The sequence below is a fragment of the Gorilla gorilla genome, chromosome 11 (genome assembly GCF_029281585.2).
Source record: "Gorilla gorilla gorilla isolate KB3781 chromosome 11, NHGRI_mGorGor1-v2.1_pri, whole genome shotgun sequence".
Taxonomy (NCBI): domain Eukaryota; kingdom Metazoa; phylum Chordata; class Mammalia; order Primates; family Hominidae; genus Gorilla; species Gorilla gorilla.
In genome coordinates this window covers 61,859,472-61,878,469 of record NC_073235.2, presented here as the reverse complement: position 1 = coordinate 61,878,469, position 18,998 = coordinate 61,859,472, and the positions used below count along the sequence as shown (strand labels likewise).

Genomic DNA, 18,998 nt, shown 5'->3' with positions numbered 1-18,998 from the left:
TGGACCAAAAATGTTGATTGAATTTGGCAACATAGAGGTCATTGGTAACCAGTGTCAACACAGTTTTGTTAGAGGGATGAGCACACCTACCAGGCTGTAATTGATTGATTACAATAGAAAGTGAGAAAATGAAGATGACTATTTCAAGCATTGTGCTTCAGAAGACAGGGAGTTCCTAGAGCAGGAGAAGGAGCCAAGGATTTTACAGATGTTAAAGATGAGATGATTTTTGATGGAAAGGAAAGAGTCAATAAAATGAGAGAAGGGGATTTAAGATAAAAGAAATTTTAAAAAGCACTGTGGTATAAGGTTCTAAAGATTTTGGAGGGGCTTCAATCAAGGTGAAGGAGCTACCTTTGAAGAGTAGGTCAAAGGGAAGAAGGCAAGGTCATAGAGGGATGTGTGTGTGTGTATGTGTATGAGTTTAGGGAAAGCTACCATAAGTCATGAAAATGGACACGTATAAAAGATTGAAGTTCACCTTTTATCAGAAAAGAATGCTAGATAGGGCTGTGGAATTGAACTCAAAAAACAACATGCAGCTAACTATTTCTTCTGCCCTCAATGCTAAGAGCTCTTAGCTAAGGAAGTCTAGAAAGAACTCTTTTCCCTTATTGCATCAACTCAGTAATGCTGGAGAAATAAAGAAAGTTTAGAGAGATGGATTTATCAATGGAATGTGAAAGAAAGCTGAGAGATGAATTTATCGATGGAATGTGTGAAAATAATATCTAGTTGGAACCAATGATAATCAGATTTATGAATGAATGTAGAATTTATAATATGCTACATAATTCTCTTAAGTAAAAATATCATGAGTACAAAATGTTGTCATAAATTCTCCATTTCCCATGTTGTATTTTAAATCAGAATGGTAAATTTATTAGAATGAACTTTTCTTTTTTGTTAATTTTGGTAAAACATTTAACGTAAGATTCACCCTCTTAATAAATGTTTAAGTGTACAGTATACACTGTTGGTAACTATGGGCATGAGGTTGTACAACAGCTTTCTAGAACTTATTCATCTTGCATAACTGAAACTTCACACCCATTAAATAGTAACTCCCCAATTTCCCTGTCCTCCCAGCCCCTGGCAACCACCATTCTACTCTCTGGTTCTATGAGTTTGACTGTTTTAGATACCTCATATAATTGGAATCATATAGAATTTGACCTTCTGTGACTGGTTTATTTCACTTTGCATAATGTCCTCAAGGTTCACCCATGTTGTTACTTATGGCAGGATTTTTTTAAGGCTGAATAATATTCACTGTATATATATATCACATTTTGTTTATTCATCCATCCATCAGGGGACACTTGGGTTGCTTTCACCATCTGGCCGTTGTGAATAACACTGCAATGAACATGACAGCACAAATACTTCAATATCCTGATTTCAGTTCTTTTGAATAAATACCCAGAAGTGGGATTGCAGGATCAGATAGTTCTATTTTTAATTTTTTGAGGAGCCTTTATACTGTTTTCCATAGTGGTTACACTATTTTACAATCCCACTCTCCCAACAGTGTAACACTGTTTTACAGTCCCACACTCCCAACAGTGTATGAGAGTTCCAATTTCTCCATATCCTTGCCAACACTCCTGTCTGTCTCTTTCTTTCTCTTTCTTTTTGAGAGTAACTACCCTAACAGGTGTGAGATGATATCTCATTGTGATTTTGATTTTACATTTCCCTGATTAGTGATGTTGGACATCTTTTCACATACCTGTTGGCCATTTGTATGTCTTCACTGCAAAAATGTCTATTCAGGTTCTTTGCCATTTTTAAAATCTGGTTATCTGGTCTTTGCTATTGAGTTGTAAGAGTTACTTATATATTTTAGATATTAACCCCTTACCAGATATATGGTTTGCAAATGTTTTCTCCTGTCCTGTAGGTTCTCTTTTCAGTCTGTTGTTTCCTTTGCCATGAAGAAGCACTTTAATTTGATATAGTGCCACTTGTCTGTTTTTTGCTTTTATTCCCTGTGTTTTTCATGTCATATTCAAGAACTCATTGTAATGAATTTAACTTTACTGCTTTTAAGAGTACCAATCTGAAAATGAGACTACATTGAGATTCCTTGCAGAAATAATTTATTTCATAATAGTATACTTTTGAAACTACTGAATTATGTACATTCATCTGTGACAAATAATATGAAGGGTATATAATTTGAGTATCAGAAGTGTAATTACCCAAACAAAAGATAACATTTATAAGCAATCTGCTTCATTTGGCAAGTGGAGCTGTTTCCATAGCAGGAATTAAGCCTTTCTGACCAAAAGTAATCACCTTTTCATAGAATTAGTAGCCTCTTTTAGCAATTCACATTATAAATTGTTTTAAAGTGTTAACTCATAAGTTCAATAACTTGGACAACTATGTACTGGGATTTTAGTTTATTCCCCTGTATAGTTATCTTACTAAACTAGAACTTATTTACAAAAATTATTTGTTTCACTTGGTTTCTTTTTTAACAGAGAACTAACAAACCATACATTTTATTCTTTACACATAGACTATTTGAAAATCATTATTAAAGTTTTAAAGGAGATGTGTCATTTAAGGTAGTATTTCACTTTTTTTTTTTTTTTTTTTGAGACAGAGCCTCGCTCTGTCACCCAGGCTGGAGTGCAGGGGCGCCATCTCAGCTCACTGCAACCTCCGCCTCCTGGTTCAAGCGATTCTCCTGCCTCAGCCTCCCGAGTAGCTGGGATTACAGGTGCCCGCCACCACGCTCAGCTAATTTTTGTATTTTTAGTAGAGACAGGGTTTCACCATGTTGGCCAGGCTGGTCTCGATCTCTTGACCTCGTGATCCGCCCGCCTCGGCCTCCTGAAGTGCTGGGATTACAGGCGTGAGCCACTGCACCCAGCCATATTTCACTTTTTTATGAGTGTTGAATTATAGAGTTAAATAGATTTTAGGATTTCACTGGCAAAGGTAGATCCTTGTTAGTAATGTGAGAAAACAATTTCAAAATTTTGTAAAGTAATAAATATTAGGACCTAAGAAGTCAAATTAACATTTCATGTTAAATGATTTGAATTATTCTTTATAATAAAGAACTGGCAGACACATCAATTTCCTATGTAAGTAAAATTTTGACTACTTAATGAAATTGATAAGTTAGGCACATTAGTTCTCAAAAAATAGATTTGGCCTCTCAGTTAAGTTTTAAGTAGAGTATTGGTAGTTACCTTCCTTAAAGGACTGATTTTTCCTTTAAGGCAGGGAGGTTTTCTTATTGAGACCCATAGGATCCCTTTCGATTAGAAGATACTGCCCTTGACTAGATCATAGCCCCTTTATCTCAAAGAGAATTCCCTCTTCTCCTCACTCTTCATTCCTTCATTCCGTAGAGTTGTGTTGAGAGCTATGGGAGTTTAACCTCACAAGTTGGCCTGTGAGAGGTTCTGTGGACAATTAAACTCTGACATATAGGGACATACAATGATGCTGTTTTTTGGTTGGGGAACTGTGACTGGGATAGATTCTGTGTTCTTAGTTGTTGCTGCTACTACCTTTCTGTCTGTTCTTCCAAGGTTTTTTTAATCTCTGAAAATTTTAAGTACGATTAGCCAAAACTCCTTTAAATAAAACTTTAGGAGACATTTTACTTCTTTTTGCATCATAGGAAGAGTCTTAAAAATTGCAGTTAGAATATTTGGCTGATACATGGCATTTTCAAATATTTGATATCTATTTTGAATATTTATTGATTGAACTGTATTTTTGCATGAACAGATTATCAGACATTTGTCCTGCTGATCAGAAGATCATTTTAGAATCTACATATAAATATTCACATAAAAGTCAAGATTTAAGAGTTGTTGAGCTAGTTATCTTTTAAGTTTTCTTTTAATTCCAAATAAAATTCATGTTACTGTTAGCACAAATAATGTGCCTAAATACCTTTGTAACTTGGTTCCCTAAGTTTGGGTAAGGAGTGGATGAATGAGAGATAATGGTACAACTATGGGAGTCTTTTTTCACTTTTTTTTTCATTGGGTAGTAGCCATACTGGTCGGAAATATATATTTGTGTGTGGTTGGTGACAGTGTGGCTTTTTATAAATGCTTATAGGAAGTAAACATCAAAAAACAAGTTGTTATTTTTCTTTAATCTGGGCTGTACCTGCATCTTCTTATTAAAGTAGGAACACTGTTGGTTACTTTCAGATCTGTTCTTACTTAGTCCTCACAAAACCTTCATGTAGTAGGTAACATTATCACCAAATTTACAGATGAATAGACTTACAAAGGTTAGGTAATTTGCCTATGTCTAGTAGTGCAGATAAGATCCAAAGAAACCCATGTACCTTCTGTTCATGCTTTCCCTCTAAAACCTACAATTTGGAGATAGTTCTTCTGTTGTCATTTTCTGGAATGACAAATTTCACACAATTACTTACAAACCTTCTATTTATGAAATTAGGACTATGCATGTTAGGAATTATTTTTATTCTAAAAACTCAACGTGTTCAAGTATATCAAGTATATAGTATAACTAATCTTCTTCCCTTCAAAAATAACTCCTTCAGTTGATAGTATCAGTATTTTTCCAGTCTCCTAGATTTAAAACCTTAACATCATAATTTATTTATTCCATCATCTCCCTTGCCCCTCTGTGCCACATATTCATGAGCTGGCAAGACTTAACAGCTCTATAACTATGTGATATCTCTTACATCCATTTGCTTTTTTCCATCTTTATTTCTTTTATGCTAGTAAGAACCATATCCCTCCTTCTCTAATCTGTTAGCTAGTTTTACCAATTTTAATCCTTTCTCTGCTCCACGCCATCTTACAACTATTGCCAGAATAACCTTTGGAAAGCATAGTTCTGATATTTAACCCGCCCTCAAAGGATCAATTTGTTAATTGCCAAGCATTTACAGCTCTTCAAAATCTAGCCTTAAACTCATCTTGCCTCATCTCCTACCTTACCTCTTTATGCACCTCTCATGTCAAGACATGTCAGACTCTTTTCTCTGCTGGATGTATTTCTAACCATTCTTTAGTAGCTAATTAAAACATGACTTCTTCATAAAGCCTCCCTTGGTATATATTTCCACTAAAAGTAGTCTTACTCTGCCTTGAACTTCACAGGTTTTAATCACTACCTCTTTTTGAGACCCTTATACTTTCCTGCTTTGGGGGAGTTTATTGTGTGTGTGTGGTTTGCTATGTTTTGTTTTATTTCTTCTGGGGATAGGGTCTGCAGGCTGGAGTGCAGTGGCATGATCATAGCTCACTGCAGCCTTGAACTTCTGGGCTTAACCAATCCTCCTGTGTCAGCCTCCCAAGTAGCTGGGACTGCAGGAACAAGCCACTAAGCTAATTTTATTTTTTGTAGATACTGGGTCTGACTGTGATGTCCAGGCTGGTCTCAAATTCCTGGCCTCAAATGATCCTCCCACCTCAGCATCCTAAAGTGCTGGGATTACAGACATGAGCTACCATACCTAGGTTTTTGTGTTTTTTTAAACATAATGTTTTATGTATCTCTCTACCAGATTATTAGTTTATAGAAAAGAACTGAGTCTTAATACCTTTCCACAGTGCCTCTTCTAGTACTTTGCATATAGGAGACTTTCATTAAATATTTACTGATTGAATAAATAAATCTTAAAACAGATAAATGACACTGTATTTTCTTATGTATAGGATGAAGGTGACCAAGCAGCAAGTGTTGAAGAGCTGGAAAAACAGATTGAAAAACTGAGTAAAGTAAGCACTTTTCTGATTAACATTTAACTTCTTCACAGTGTTTTAGAAATCTACATTGTAAGGGGATTAGTTTTTCTGACTGCTAAGCAAAAACAGGCTTTTGGTGAGTAATTAAAAATGAAGATTCTGAATAGCATTTTTGTCAGAAAAAGAAAATAAGATGAGGAACACTAGAAACATTCTTACAATTGAACTTTACAAGCTTAATGCCAAGGTTAAAAGCCTGCCTCTTAAAACATGATATTGAACTTAATCAGAGCCTAGAAAGAAAATATTCTATATTCTTCAGCTCTTCATATAAATACAAAATGTCAATTAAGGCATAGTTTTATTTCTTGGAATTAATTACTAAAAAATTCAGTTGAATTTCATAGTAACTGTTTCAGCATCTTAGGTTTTATTTTACATTTGTATATTTGTGGGTTTTATTTGCATTGGATTTGTAAACTGTGGATGTATTTACATACTTCTCGTTAAAAATTCCATTTCAGAAGTGGTTTACGCCTGTAATCCCAGCACTTTGGGAGGCTGAGGTGAGAGGATTGTTTGAGCCCAGGAGTTTGAGAAAAGCCTGGGCAACATGGCGAGACCCTGTCTCTAAAAAAAAAAAAAAAAAAACTAAGAAAAACTGAATTTCATAGCATTAGTGAAATTTAAGATGAGCTTTTTATAAGAACAAAAATGAGTTTTCAAAGGTATTACGAGATGCCTGTGTATGGTATTAATATTAGATTCTTCACAGACCTATCCCAAAACTTAATTATATGTTGTCTAGGTTTACAACATGAGTGTAAACATAGGCAAATACAGGTTTAGCCAATTACATGTATGTTATTTGTTTTTTGTTTTGCTTTGCTTTTTGAAACAGAGTCTTGCTCTGGCACCTAGGCTGGAGTGCAATGACGTGGTCACTGCAGCCTTGACCTCCCAGGCTCAAGCGATCCTCCCACCTCAGCCTGCCCGGTAGAGGAACTACAGGCATGTGCCACCGTGCCCAGCTGATTTTTCATATTTTTTGTAGAGATGGGATCTCACTATGTTGCCAAGGCTGGTCTCTAATTCCTGGGTTCAAATGACCCACCCGCCTCAGCCTCCCAGAGTGCTGGGATTACAGGCATGAGCCACTGTGCCTGGCCATATTATATGTATTATTTGTTATATACTGTAAGCAATAGAATTGAATTGAACCAGTTTGCTTTGGCTCCATAAAATACTTGATCCCATTGTTTATTATCAAGTAAAAGGATAAGTTTTATTTTATCAGGTAACTTATCCTTTTACTCCATGGCAACAAAAATAATTATCCTTAAAATGATTTCTATCTTTATAAATGTCACTGAAATTGAAGTCAGGCATGAATATTTAGCCCTTTTGCTCTTTTCCCAGTAGTGAAATTTATGTGCTTAAAGGTATAATAAGTATAAAGTTACATATATATTAATTTTTAAAGCATTTAACATCCCAAACCTAATTATATGTACCATTTTTTTAACAGCAACAGAGTCAGTACAGAAAGAAGCTCTTTGATGCCTCTCACTCATTGCGTTCAGTGATGTTTGGCCAGGATCGTTACAGACGCCGGTACTGGATTCTTCCCCAATGTGGGGGGATTTTTGTAGAAGGCATGGAGAGTGGTGAAGGTAAGAACTCATAATCTGATACAAACTGTTAAATAAGAAACTATTTTAAAACTCTGTTACTTCTTCAATATATTTTGTGTTCCCATAATCAATGTTTGGTAAACATGTAAAACCTTAATTCTCATTCCTTTTGCACTCATAATACCCCTTCACTGATACACACTTCCTTCTAGCCCTTGATATTTCTTTTGCTACTCTTTCTGACATCAGACATAAGCTGTTCTTTCTTTCTTTGGTGGACAGAGACTTGTATTTCCATCTGTATTACCTTTTATAGCTGCTGCTCCATTTCTCTTTCTTCCCATTGTCAAACTTCCCAATAAGTGGTTTATTATTTTACAATAAGCATACATCCTGACAGTAACCCCCTGCAGGTAACTTGCTTAAATCTAAGATCTTCATCATAATCCTCATTCCTTTTCAAATCTTGTTAATGTTTGAAATTTGTGATCACTTCCTTCTCCTTCAGACTTCTTCCTTTTTTGAATTTTGTGTTACCACAAATTCATGATATTCTACCTTTAGATTTCTTTCGCTGGCTCCATTTCTGTTAAATTAACTAGCAGAGTGCATTGTGCATTTATGTGCTCAGTAAACCTTCTCGAATTTAACTTTTCAGAGCTCCATGTCTGGACATTTTCAAATGCCAAATTCTGATGGGGATAAAAGTGTTATATTAGTGCTTATAGATTTTAGAATAGCTATTGACTCATGTTGGTACATGGAAGCAAAAATGTTTTTACTTTCTGAAAATCTATAAGCACTAACATTAACACTTTTGTCCCCATCATACATGGAAGATAAAACACATTTTTGAATGCCTGCTATATGCTAGACATTTCTAGGCACTGTAGGAGACACAAAGCTGTATAAAATAGAATCCATGTCATGTTTATAGTCCACTGGGGAGAGAAGACTGGCTAATCATATAGATGACTCTAATAGAAAATATAAATAAAGCAGTTGCTTTTAAGGGTTTTGTTTTTAGTAATGGGATCACTTTTTTTAAATGAAAATGTTATGCAGAATCTCAATATCTAATAAAAATGAATTGTTCTGATTGATCTACTTGGGAGAATTTTCTAGCTTATACAAACAGACCTCTGTTCTGTAGACTTGCTTTCCAATTCAGGAGTGACCCCAGAGGCATCTCTAATAATGTTAGGATTCTGCACTAAAGAGTAAGCTCAGAACCTATGAAAGTGAAGTGCCTAGAGGGATCAAAGCTGAGAAACATTATGTACCTTACTTAACATTTTGTCATAATGTTTGGTACAGATGGCCATCTCTGCCACTAGACTGTGAGCTCTTGGAGAACAGAGACTAATTTTGACAGGGGAGTTACACTAAAATAGATAACCTGGGAGCAAAGTACGCATTGGATTGGAAGAAGTAGTAAAGAAGCTGACTGTGGAACCGTTACAGTAACCCAGCTAAGAAGTAGGGAGGCCATAACCTCAGGAGCAAACAGGAATAAAAGGAAGACAGAAAGAAGGATCTTGAAGGTTGAATTGCTGTAAGAAATTATTGAGTATAATGTAGGAAAGTGGAAATTAGAGATAAATTTAATGACTTAATTCCCAATAGAAAAATTATGGGCCAGACATGGTGGCTCACACCTTTAATCCCAGCACTTTGGGAGGCCAAGGCAGACAGATCACTTGAGGCCGGGAGCTTGAGACCAGCCTGGGCAACATGGCAAAGCCCCGTCTCTAGCAAAAAGTACAAAAATTAGCCAGATGCAGTGACACGTGCCTATAGTCCCAGCTACTCTGGAGGCTGAGGCACAAGAATCGCTTGAACCCAGGAGACAGAGGTTGCAATGAGCCAAGAGTGCACCACTGCACTTCAGCCTGGGTGGCAGAGTGGGCCCTGTCTCAAAAATAAATAAATACATACATATATACATACATAACAAAAATTATGATACTTTGGCCGAGCGCGGTGTCTCACACCTGTAATCCCAGCACTTTGTGAGGTCAACGCGGGCAGATTACCTGAGGTCAGGAGTTCATGACAAGCCTGACCAACATGGAGAAACCCCATCTCTACTAAAAATACAAAAAAATTAGCCGGGTGTGGTGGCACATGCCAGTAATCCCAGCTACTCAGTAGGCTGAGGCAGGAGAATCGCTTGAAGCTAGGAGGCAAGCGGAGGTTGCAGTGAGCTGAGATCGTGCCATTGCACTTCAGCCTGGGCAACAGGAGTGAAGATCTGTCTCTAAATAAATAAATAAATAAATGATACTTTAAAATGAATTAGAGCAGTCAATAGGAGGGGTTATTTGAAATGAAATTAAGTCAAAGTTTTAGTTTAGGATCTAATTTAAAATGACAAAATTATGGGTCATTTAGAAGTACAGAGCCTGGGCCGGGTGCGGTGGCTCACACCTATAATCCCAGCACTTTGGGAGGCGGAGACGGGCGGATCACGAGGTCAGGAGATCAAGACCATCCTGGTTAACATGGTGAAACCCCGTCTCTACTAAAAATACAAAAACATTAGACGGGCGTGGTGGCGGGTGCCTGTAGTCCCAGCTACTCGGGAGGCTGAGGCAGGAGAATGGCGTGAACCCGGGAGGCGGAGCTTGTAGTGAGCCGAGATTGCGCCACTGGGCAAGACAGCGAGACTCCGTCTCAAAAAAAAAAAAGGTAGTACAGTGCCTAGGAGACTTAAGAGCAATTTTTTTAAAATAAATATATATTTTTATTATACTTAAAGTTCTAGGGTACATGTGCACAACATGCAGATTTGTTACATATGTATACATGTGCCATGTTGGTGTGCTGCACCCATTAACTCATCATTTACATTAGGTATATCTCCTAATGCTATCCCTCCCCTCTCCCCCCACCCCACGACAGGCCCCGGTGTGTGATGTTCCCCTTCCTGTGTCCAAGTGTTCTCATTGTTCAATTCCCACCTATGAGTGAGAACATGCGGTGTTTGGTTTTTTGTCCTTGCAATAGTTTGCTGAGAATGATGGTTTCCAGCTTCATCCATGTCCCTACAAAGGACATGAACTCATCCTTTTCTATGGCTGCATAGTATTCCATGGTGTATATGTGCCATGTTTTCTTAATCCTGTCTATCATTGTTGGACATTTGGGTTGACATACCATTTGACCCAACCATCCCATTACTGGGTATATACCCAAAGGAATATAAATCATGCTGCTATAAAGACACATGCACACGTATGTTTATTGCAGCACTACTCACAATAGCAAAGACTCGGAACCAACCCAAGTGTCCAACAAAGATTTTTTTTTAATGCCCAGGTGAGTGGCTTTTTAACCTTATGAATCACCTGAAAAGCTTAAGAAAATGATCAATCTGAGCCCTACCCCAGACCAGTTAAATATTCAATATGTTTAAGAGCCACATTCTTCTTAGTCACTTGGGCATGTAAACTTGAAGTATCTAGGACATCAACTTTCCTTCAAAATACCTGAAATCAGTCTCTTTGCAACACTACTGAAATCAGTTCTTTATCATTGTATACCTGGATTATTACACCTGTCCTCAACTTCTCTATATACAATTCCCTCCTTCCATCACATTCTGTCATCATATCATGTCTCTACTCTGAAACCTTAAATGACCTCTATAACCTGTAACATGATGTAGTTAAATATGTACTTAGCCTGGAATTCAAGACTGTATACAATTCTGACCCCAAGCTATCTTTACGCTGTTCTGTTAATGAGAATTCACCTAGTCCAGTCTACTCACTCAACACATGTGTATTCCTCCCCTTGCATCTTTGCCAAATCTTGTTTATTATAATAATCTGCTTTTCTTCTACCATCGAAATTTCACCCATCCTTCTTGATCCAGCTCAAATCCTAAGCTTTTCCACAAACTTCCCAGCTTAAGTGGACCTTTTAATAAACGTGAAATTGAACTCCCAGAAAAGCAGATAATTAATTAGAACATTATTTTAGCACATTAATATATATACTATTTCCTTATTTAAATCTTATAATCTTCATCTGTGCTTTTAATTTTCCATAGTGTTGGAAGGATAGTACTTTATATATCACAGGCACACTTAAAATACTTTAAGATTTAAATAAGTAAATAAATAATTTAATGTCTTTATAAGGTTTTATAAGAATAGCTTATAGGCAACAGTTTTTTTTTTTTTTTTTTAGGCCTCTCAGATTATCATTGATTGAATTTACATATTAGACCTCCATTTCCATCCAGGCTCTTCTACATAACCTCTCTGGATGCTGATTTCTGTTTATGCAAAAAAATATTAATAAGCTGTATATGAATTCTTCGATTGTTACAAGGATCATGTCAGATAATGGATCTAAAAGAACTGCAAAGTGATATATAAATAGCAGTTGTACTTTATACTCTTATTTGTGGTCATTGCAGAGCAGGGGGAAGTAGGGATAATTTTTCACTTTATTTTCTTCTGAAGTTTTTTATTATTTCATTAATAGACATATTAATAGACATTAATGAAATAATAAGGGAATATACGTCTGCTATATTCTGTGTGCTAAGAACTTATAAATAATAGGTATAGATTCCTTCTCTTTATCTTACAGCTAATTAAAATGAGGAAAAAACTCAGATGATTTATTCATCAAGTGTTTATTTGTACCTGTATTGTGCCTTGTACTAAGTGCTGCGGAGATGCAAAAGAAGACCAGGTGCACTGGTTCATGCCTGTAATCCTAGCACTTTGGGAGGCTGAGGCAGGAGGATTGCTTGAGCCCAGGAGTTCACAACGAGCCTGGGCAACGTAGCAAGACCTTGTCTCTACTAAAATCACATATATATGGCTGACTGTGGTGTGCACCTGTAATCTCAGTTACTCAGGAGGCTGGCATAGGGGGATCACTTGAGCAAAACAAGATGCAAAAGAATCAGTTAACCTGTCCCTATCCACAAAAAGCTCACAATCTAATTGGAAAGATATAGCACATATGAAGACAAAGAGAACATACAAGTGTATAATATGAGCAAGTAGTGTGTCTGACAGGCAAGGCTGATAAAGATCAGTAAGTGTCAAACTAGTAGAAACTACTGTAAATAAATGGGTGCTGAAAGTTAATTCAACATTAACAATATACATTATTGTCATCATCTTATTTATTACTTTTTTTTTTTGAGACAGATTCTCACTCTATCTCCCAGGCTGGAGTGCAGTGGCGCGATCTTGGCTCACTGCAAGCTCCACCTCCCACGTTCACGCCATTCTCCTGCCTCAGCCTGCCAAGTAGCTGGGACTACAGGCGTCCGCCACCATGCCTGGCTAATTTTTTTGTATTTTTTTAGTAGAGATGGGGTTTCACTGTGTTAGCCAGGATGGTCTCGATCTCCTGACCTCATGATCCGCCCACCTCGGCCTCCCAAAGTGCTGGGATTACAGGTGTGAGCCACTGTGCCCAGCTGCTTATTTATTACTTTTTAAAAGTTCCTTAAAAGTATAATGTGTTCTTAATAAAGAAAGGTTAGATTTAACATTAAATGTACAAGTTTTTTAAAAATTCTTATAATAACATTAACATCAATTAATATTATGGGGAGAAGATATCAGACATTGGATTACCTTCACAGAAAAATATTAATTAAATTAAATTCATGTTGTACAAGAGGCAAGGTAATATATACCACAAGCATTACACACAGTGCTAATAACAATAATGTTTATTGGTGATGATAACTTCAGATAAGTAACAGAGCACTCAGGGGATCTCTGAGCCCCTACAGTGGTTCCACAGGGGTGTGCCTTGTCCAGTTGGAGACTGGACAAGAAGCAAGATCACTGAAAGAGAAGGCTCTGCCTTCATACCACTATATATTTCGAGGTTAGTCCAAGTCCTTCATTATTCTAAGAAACAACATATATCTCAAAGGACCTCTGGGCCTAGGAACAACACTAGGGAGTATGCATTACAAAGGACCAGGGTCTACAAACCAAGGACTTTGAGAACAGCAGCTAAAGACCCTACTGTTCCTCTGCACATCAGCTCAGTGGCTAAGCAGGTTTGCTGATGGGTCTTGGGAACAAGAGAAGGAAGAGAGCCCCCATGGCCATTTAGCTAAGACTGAGGGTTTATTCCTTCTCAGTCCACCCCCTGACCCTTGGTGTGGCTCACTAGATATATGCGTCCCCATCTGGAATAGAAAGCAATTAGATTTTAAATGGTGCCTTCAGTGTTTGTTGACAGTGCTGAAAGAGTCATACAGCCAGAGAAATTCTAAAACAAACAATATACCACAGCATTAGGAGATACAGAGCTCCCATGAGCAATCTGGCTGCATAGCCAACAAAAAGTCCAAAGCTATGCAATTCTCTAATATTACTCACGTCAGGGAAGCAATACTAATTTCAGTGATATGATCCCAGGCTTTCTCAATGGCAGCGTTTCCCATGATAGCAATTGCTGGTCATATCCTCAGCTTCATAGGTGACTATTCAAGGCAAGAGCCCTTGTACAAAGTAATGAAAGCTTGTATCCTTGACACCTGCAGATAGGCTCTAATGCTAGCCCTGGAGACCACAGCTGGAAAAGTGACCAGTGTCTTAGATTTTGAGTCACTATTAAAGGTCTCATAGTACTTCCAAAATGTGCAGTGTTATTTACAGGTGGGAGGCAGAGAAAGCATGCCTTTCACATAAGACGACAGGTTCCACTGGATTACAGAGGTTTAATGCTACATTTTATATCCACTTGGCATTTATGTTTTTCTGGGGTTAACACTGTCGGCATGCTATTAGACTCAACTGAAGGTCTGAAGTGGAAGTATTTGGTTGAGAGTTTTATGCTGCTTTGGGGTTCTCCTAATGTGGGACATGGATCCACTGGGAGCCGAGATGTAAGAGTAGGTGTTTTCTGCACCTGAGAAGTTGAGTAGAGTTTTATACAGCATGACTAGTAAGGGAAGAGTTAATGGAAGGCCAGGGCAAATGAGAACTCTGGTTAATACCAGGTAGGAGTAATTCCCATGGTGTTATCTGGGAGTAGAATTTCCAGAAGGTCCTCCACAGTTGAGTATGTTAAGCATAACAAATCCCACATTGTGATAGCTTTGCACTGTCATTGTGTGGGATCGCTGCAGAGGATTATTTGGTACAGTCTGTTAATATCTGCAAGAAAGGTGAAGAGAGTTATTCATGCTCCAACCACACTTTCACTTTTTTTGGTCAGGCACGTTTATGCCCAAGCACAGTCCATCATTATCTTCAAGGACAACCTATGTGGTCTGTTCTTTCTTTCTGCAACAGTAAGTTCCACATGAAAGCAGGAGTTGCACTTTCCCACCAGAGAAATTCTGTGGGTAGAATAGACTATATGCGTATAGAGACTGCAGCAAAATCTCCCACTTGCAGAATAAGCATACAACAGAAATTTAGAATGTTTGGAATAAAGAGAGAATCAAAATTGCCCTTCTGTGGGTGTAGCTAGCAGTGTCGTCAGGAAGTCAGGAGAGCATCCAAGTTTGTATCCATCCATTTGTCTGTAATATGAACACACAAACCTCCCAGCCACCTGTTGAAATTATGACAGGTACAACAAAAGGAAATAACTATTGAGGTGTAAAAACTCAGGTCTTGGCATACCAAGTAGATTCTTCGTCTGTTTCTGCTTTTTGACTCCCAGGTGCCAAGGAACTTCACCAAAGTGGAGGGACCTTTATGAGTATAAACAGCAGAGGTCACCCGGACCAGACAATCTTATAGAAGTCATTGTTAAAGGGATGGGTACAGCTGTCTTTCAGAATGCTATTCCAGCATTCTATACTGCCCGTGGTTAAGAGCGAGCCTAGAACAGCCACTTAGTACCATGTTGGCAATACCATTCTACATGGTCCCATTGTAGAATGCCAGCAGCTGTGAAAGCACTTTCATTGCTTAATTGTATCATATCTGGAAACCCCAATATATAATAATATACCTAAGTCTTGATAGTATGTATGTTATCTGCAAATGCAGGAGACACAGTAACCCCAAAGGTGTATACCATTCATTAGCTAGAGGAGATCAAACACCCAAAAACTAACACATGCCATCAGAGTCTCTGCCTGAGACCAGTCATAGATCACTTGCAGTACTAGTGTCAAACAGAGTTAGGCAAACGGGGTTGTTAAATTGTGAAATGGTGTTGCGCAGTACCCCTGCCTGAGTCTGTTCTTGTATAAGAAATGCAACCTGTTTCACCTCTAGGTGTGCAACACTGTCACACAACGTCTGCCGACCTTGTAAATATAGTGTCACACAACATCTGCCGACCTTGTAAGTATAGGTGGATTTTGGCAACATACCTGGCCAACAGTTATAGAAGCTACTAACAGAAGTCACAAAAAATGTCTAACTAAGGGCTAGGCATGGTGGCTTATACCTGTAATCCCAGCACTTTGGGAAGCTGAGGTGGGAGGATTAGTTGAGCCCAGGAGTTCAAGACCAGCCTGGGTAACATGGTGGAACCCCATCTCTACAGAAAAATTAGCCAGGTATACTTCCAGCTACTTAGGAGTTTAAGGTGGGAGAATCAATTAAGCACAGGAGTTCGAGGCTGCAGTGAGCCACAATCGCATCACAGCACTTCAGCCTTGGGGACAGAGCAAGACCCTGTCTCGAAAAGAAAAAAAGTCCAACTGACATGTGGACTTAAATACCCCACCCTGATAAAGAAACAACTAGAGTTCACGCAAAAGGTCCAAAAGCCTTTGCAGTGATTGTAATTCTAATCTTTCAGCCATAGGTAACATGGACTCCAAACCCCAGTTGAGGAACTTGTTTACCAGAGCTCTTTTGCAGTCTGGAGCTATGATACTTGGTCCTCCATTTCTAGCAAACCCATAAATATTGGAGGCTCTTCTCTTTTCCAGCATAATCATCTGGGGTACATGGTTAGTGATCCCTTGGAAGAGAGTAAAGGGGACTGAGCCCACCTGTATTTCTCCTTGAGTTTGAAAGGGCTCAGATTAGGAACAAAGAAGCTTGGCTTCTAGAGTTGACTCAAACTCACAAAGTGGAGCTGATGACTAGGAGCATTCCCACCAGCAATGCCACTTCCAGAGTCAAGATAATGCAGAGTATCTCCCTGTCTCTATGTCCTTTAGATCTTATCAGTTTGTGTGGATGAAGCTCAATAGCCCTCGTCCTCCCCAGGGACCTTCTTCACCTAATCTTCTGGTGACTGCACCTCTCCCAATAATTACTCAAGTCTGTAAACTATTCAGTATCATGTTTCATCTCACATGTCCCTTTTCCACAGTCTTAGCCGGTCTTTTAACTTTTTGAATAGGACTACATTCCCACACTCAAGAATTAGGCCATCTCTCAATTTCTGTCTTATCATTCCTTCTGTTTATGAGCAATATCACATTTATTGGTGTGAGGGAGATTGCCTGAAGTTCAGCCTATCGGTCTACTCCTTCTTTTGTTCCTTCTTCCTTTATATTTTGGGCAGAAACCTGTGCATCTCAAGAGACCCTGTCTCTTTCCATTTCCACCTCTGCTGTGGGGCTTGTATGACCTAAAAAGAACTATTTCATGTCCAACATTGCCTCCCAGATGAAGGAATAAGTCAAAGCCGTTGTCCACTTAGGAGGACCTGCTCTGATTCGGTCATCCAACATTCTCTGCACCAAGAGCATGTTGTCAGGGATTCTCTACTCAAACCCTGGATTTTCTTATAATTACACTAACACAGCCAGTTGTCTCAGAGTGTGTCAGAGTAACTGCACTATCTGTGGATCTAGTCCATTTCACATTCAAGTGTCAGGAAAATCACCCCAATGGTAATATGTATTACCCATGCTACCAAGCATCCAGTTTAGAAGCAGGGTTACAACATCAGCCCCGGTATTATTAGTCAACCCAGACTGCTCATTGTTTAACCAGGTCATGTGTTTCCTTTCACTCAGCTTCACTTAACAACACTGTTGTCTCCTAACCATGCAAATTAGCAGGCCAAGCCTCTACTATCCCTACAGTAGTGGACCTACTAAGAGTCTTGCTCTTGCTCTGTATAATGCTGGATCTCCTCCTGCTGGTGTTCTCACTCAGGCTCCTTCCTGTACACCGTGCCTCACAGTAACTGGCTTCACATACAGCAGGACCAGTTGCCTCATATTACAGATAAACAGCGGGAATTTGCCCCACCTTCCCTTCTAGAGAGACTACCACACCCTTTCTAGTGCACCCTACCAATTTGTACTCCTGAAAATCTCTAAGCTGATAAGGAGGAGAGATAGAACTTAATTTCAAGCCACTGGAAACCCTCTTTACCACTTGAGGGCTTCTGCCATTCTCAGGCGTAGCTACTGAGACCATCCTAACTGCCAAGTGAATTACCACTGTCCCCAGGAGAAATTCTTTGACCCATGGGTTCTCCTCTTTCAGAAAGCCATGACATCGGGACTTTGTTGGGCACCAACTGTAGTACAAGATGGTTACACAAACCACTAACACACATGGTGCTAATAGCAGCAAAGTTTGTTAGTGAGAGTAACCTACAAGCAAAGAAGTAACCGTACACAGGATTCCCAGCCTCCATAATGATTCCACAGGACTTGGACATGCAACAAGAGCACTCCAAGGGACGAAACACTGTACCCCACACCTTGCCCTGTATGCATTAGTGTGAGAAAGAGTAGAAAGCACTTAATTTCTGAGTAATGATAAACATTATCAAGGGACCTTTGGGTTTAGAAACAGTGCTAGGACATATGCATATCAAGGGTCAAAGTCTACATAGGGAGGACGCTGAGAACAGTGTTGACGTCAGCTGAAGGCCTTCTGACCTTCTGCTGCCTCTCAGGGAAGTGGGAAAGAAGAAAGCCCCTATGGCCTTCCAGCCAAAACCAAGGATTTTTTTTCCAGTCCAGTTCACTGTTTTTTTTTAATTTGTTTGTTTTTTGTTTTGTTTTCTTTTGTTTCATTGTACTTTAAGTTCTGAGATACAAGTGCAGAACATACAGGTTTGTTACGTAGGTATTCACTTGCCATGGTGGTTTGCTGCACCCATCAACCCGTCATCTACATTAGGTATTTCTCCTAATGCTATCCCTCCCCAAGACCCTCACCCCGCCGACAGGCCCCAGTGTGTGTTGTTCCCCTCCCTATGTCCATGTGTTCTCATTGTTCAGCGCCCACTTATGAGTGAGAACATGTGGTGTTTGGTTTTCTGTTCCTGTATTAGTTTGCTAAGAATGATGGTTTCCAGCTTCATCCATGTCCCTGCAAAGGACATGAACTTATCCTTTTTTATGGCTGCATAGTATTCCATGGTGTATATGTGCCACATTTTCTTTATCCAGTCTATCATTGATGGGCATTTGAGTTGGTTCCAAGTCTTTGCTATTGTGAACAGTGCTGCAATAAACATACATGTGCATGTGTCTTTATAGTAGAATCATATATAATCCTTTGGATATATACCCAGTAATGAGATTGATTGCTGGGTCAAATTGTATTTCTGGTTGTAGATCCTTGAGGAATCACCACACTGTCTTCCACAATGGTTGAACTAATGTACACTACTACCAACAGTGTAAAAGCGTTCCTATTTCTCCACAGCCTCGCCAGCATCTGTTGTTTCCTGACTTTTTAATGATCGCCATTCTAACTGGCATGAGATGGTA

At 38.8% G+C, this 18,998-nt stretch overlaps 1 protein-coding gene across 14 annotated transcripts in view; it reads left to right on the top strand.

The window, feature by feature from the left end:
• Window positions 1-18,998, top strand: part of BAZ2B (bromodomain adjacent to zinc finger domain 2B) — a 403,884-nt gene that overhangs the window by 338,919 nt on the left and 45,967 nt on the right. For all 14 annotated transcript variants that reach the window (XM_063694870.1, XM_063694875.1, XM_063694874.1 and 11 more), the window contains 2 exons: window positions 5,679-5,741; window positions 7,237-7,381. In XM_063694870.1, the coding sequence (XP_063550940.1) occupies window positions 5,679-5,741; window positions 7,237-7,381 (208 nt within the window). The remainder of the gene's footprint in view (window positions 1-5,678; window positions 5,742-7,236; window positions 7,382-18,998) is intronic.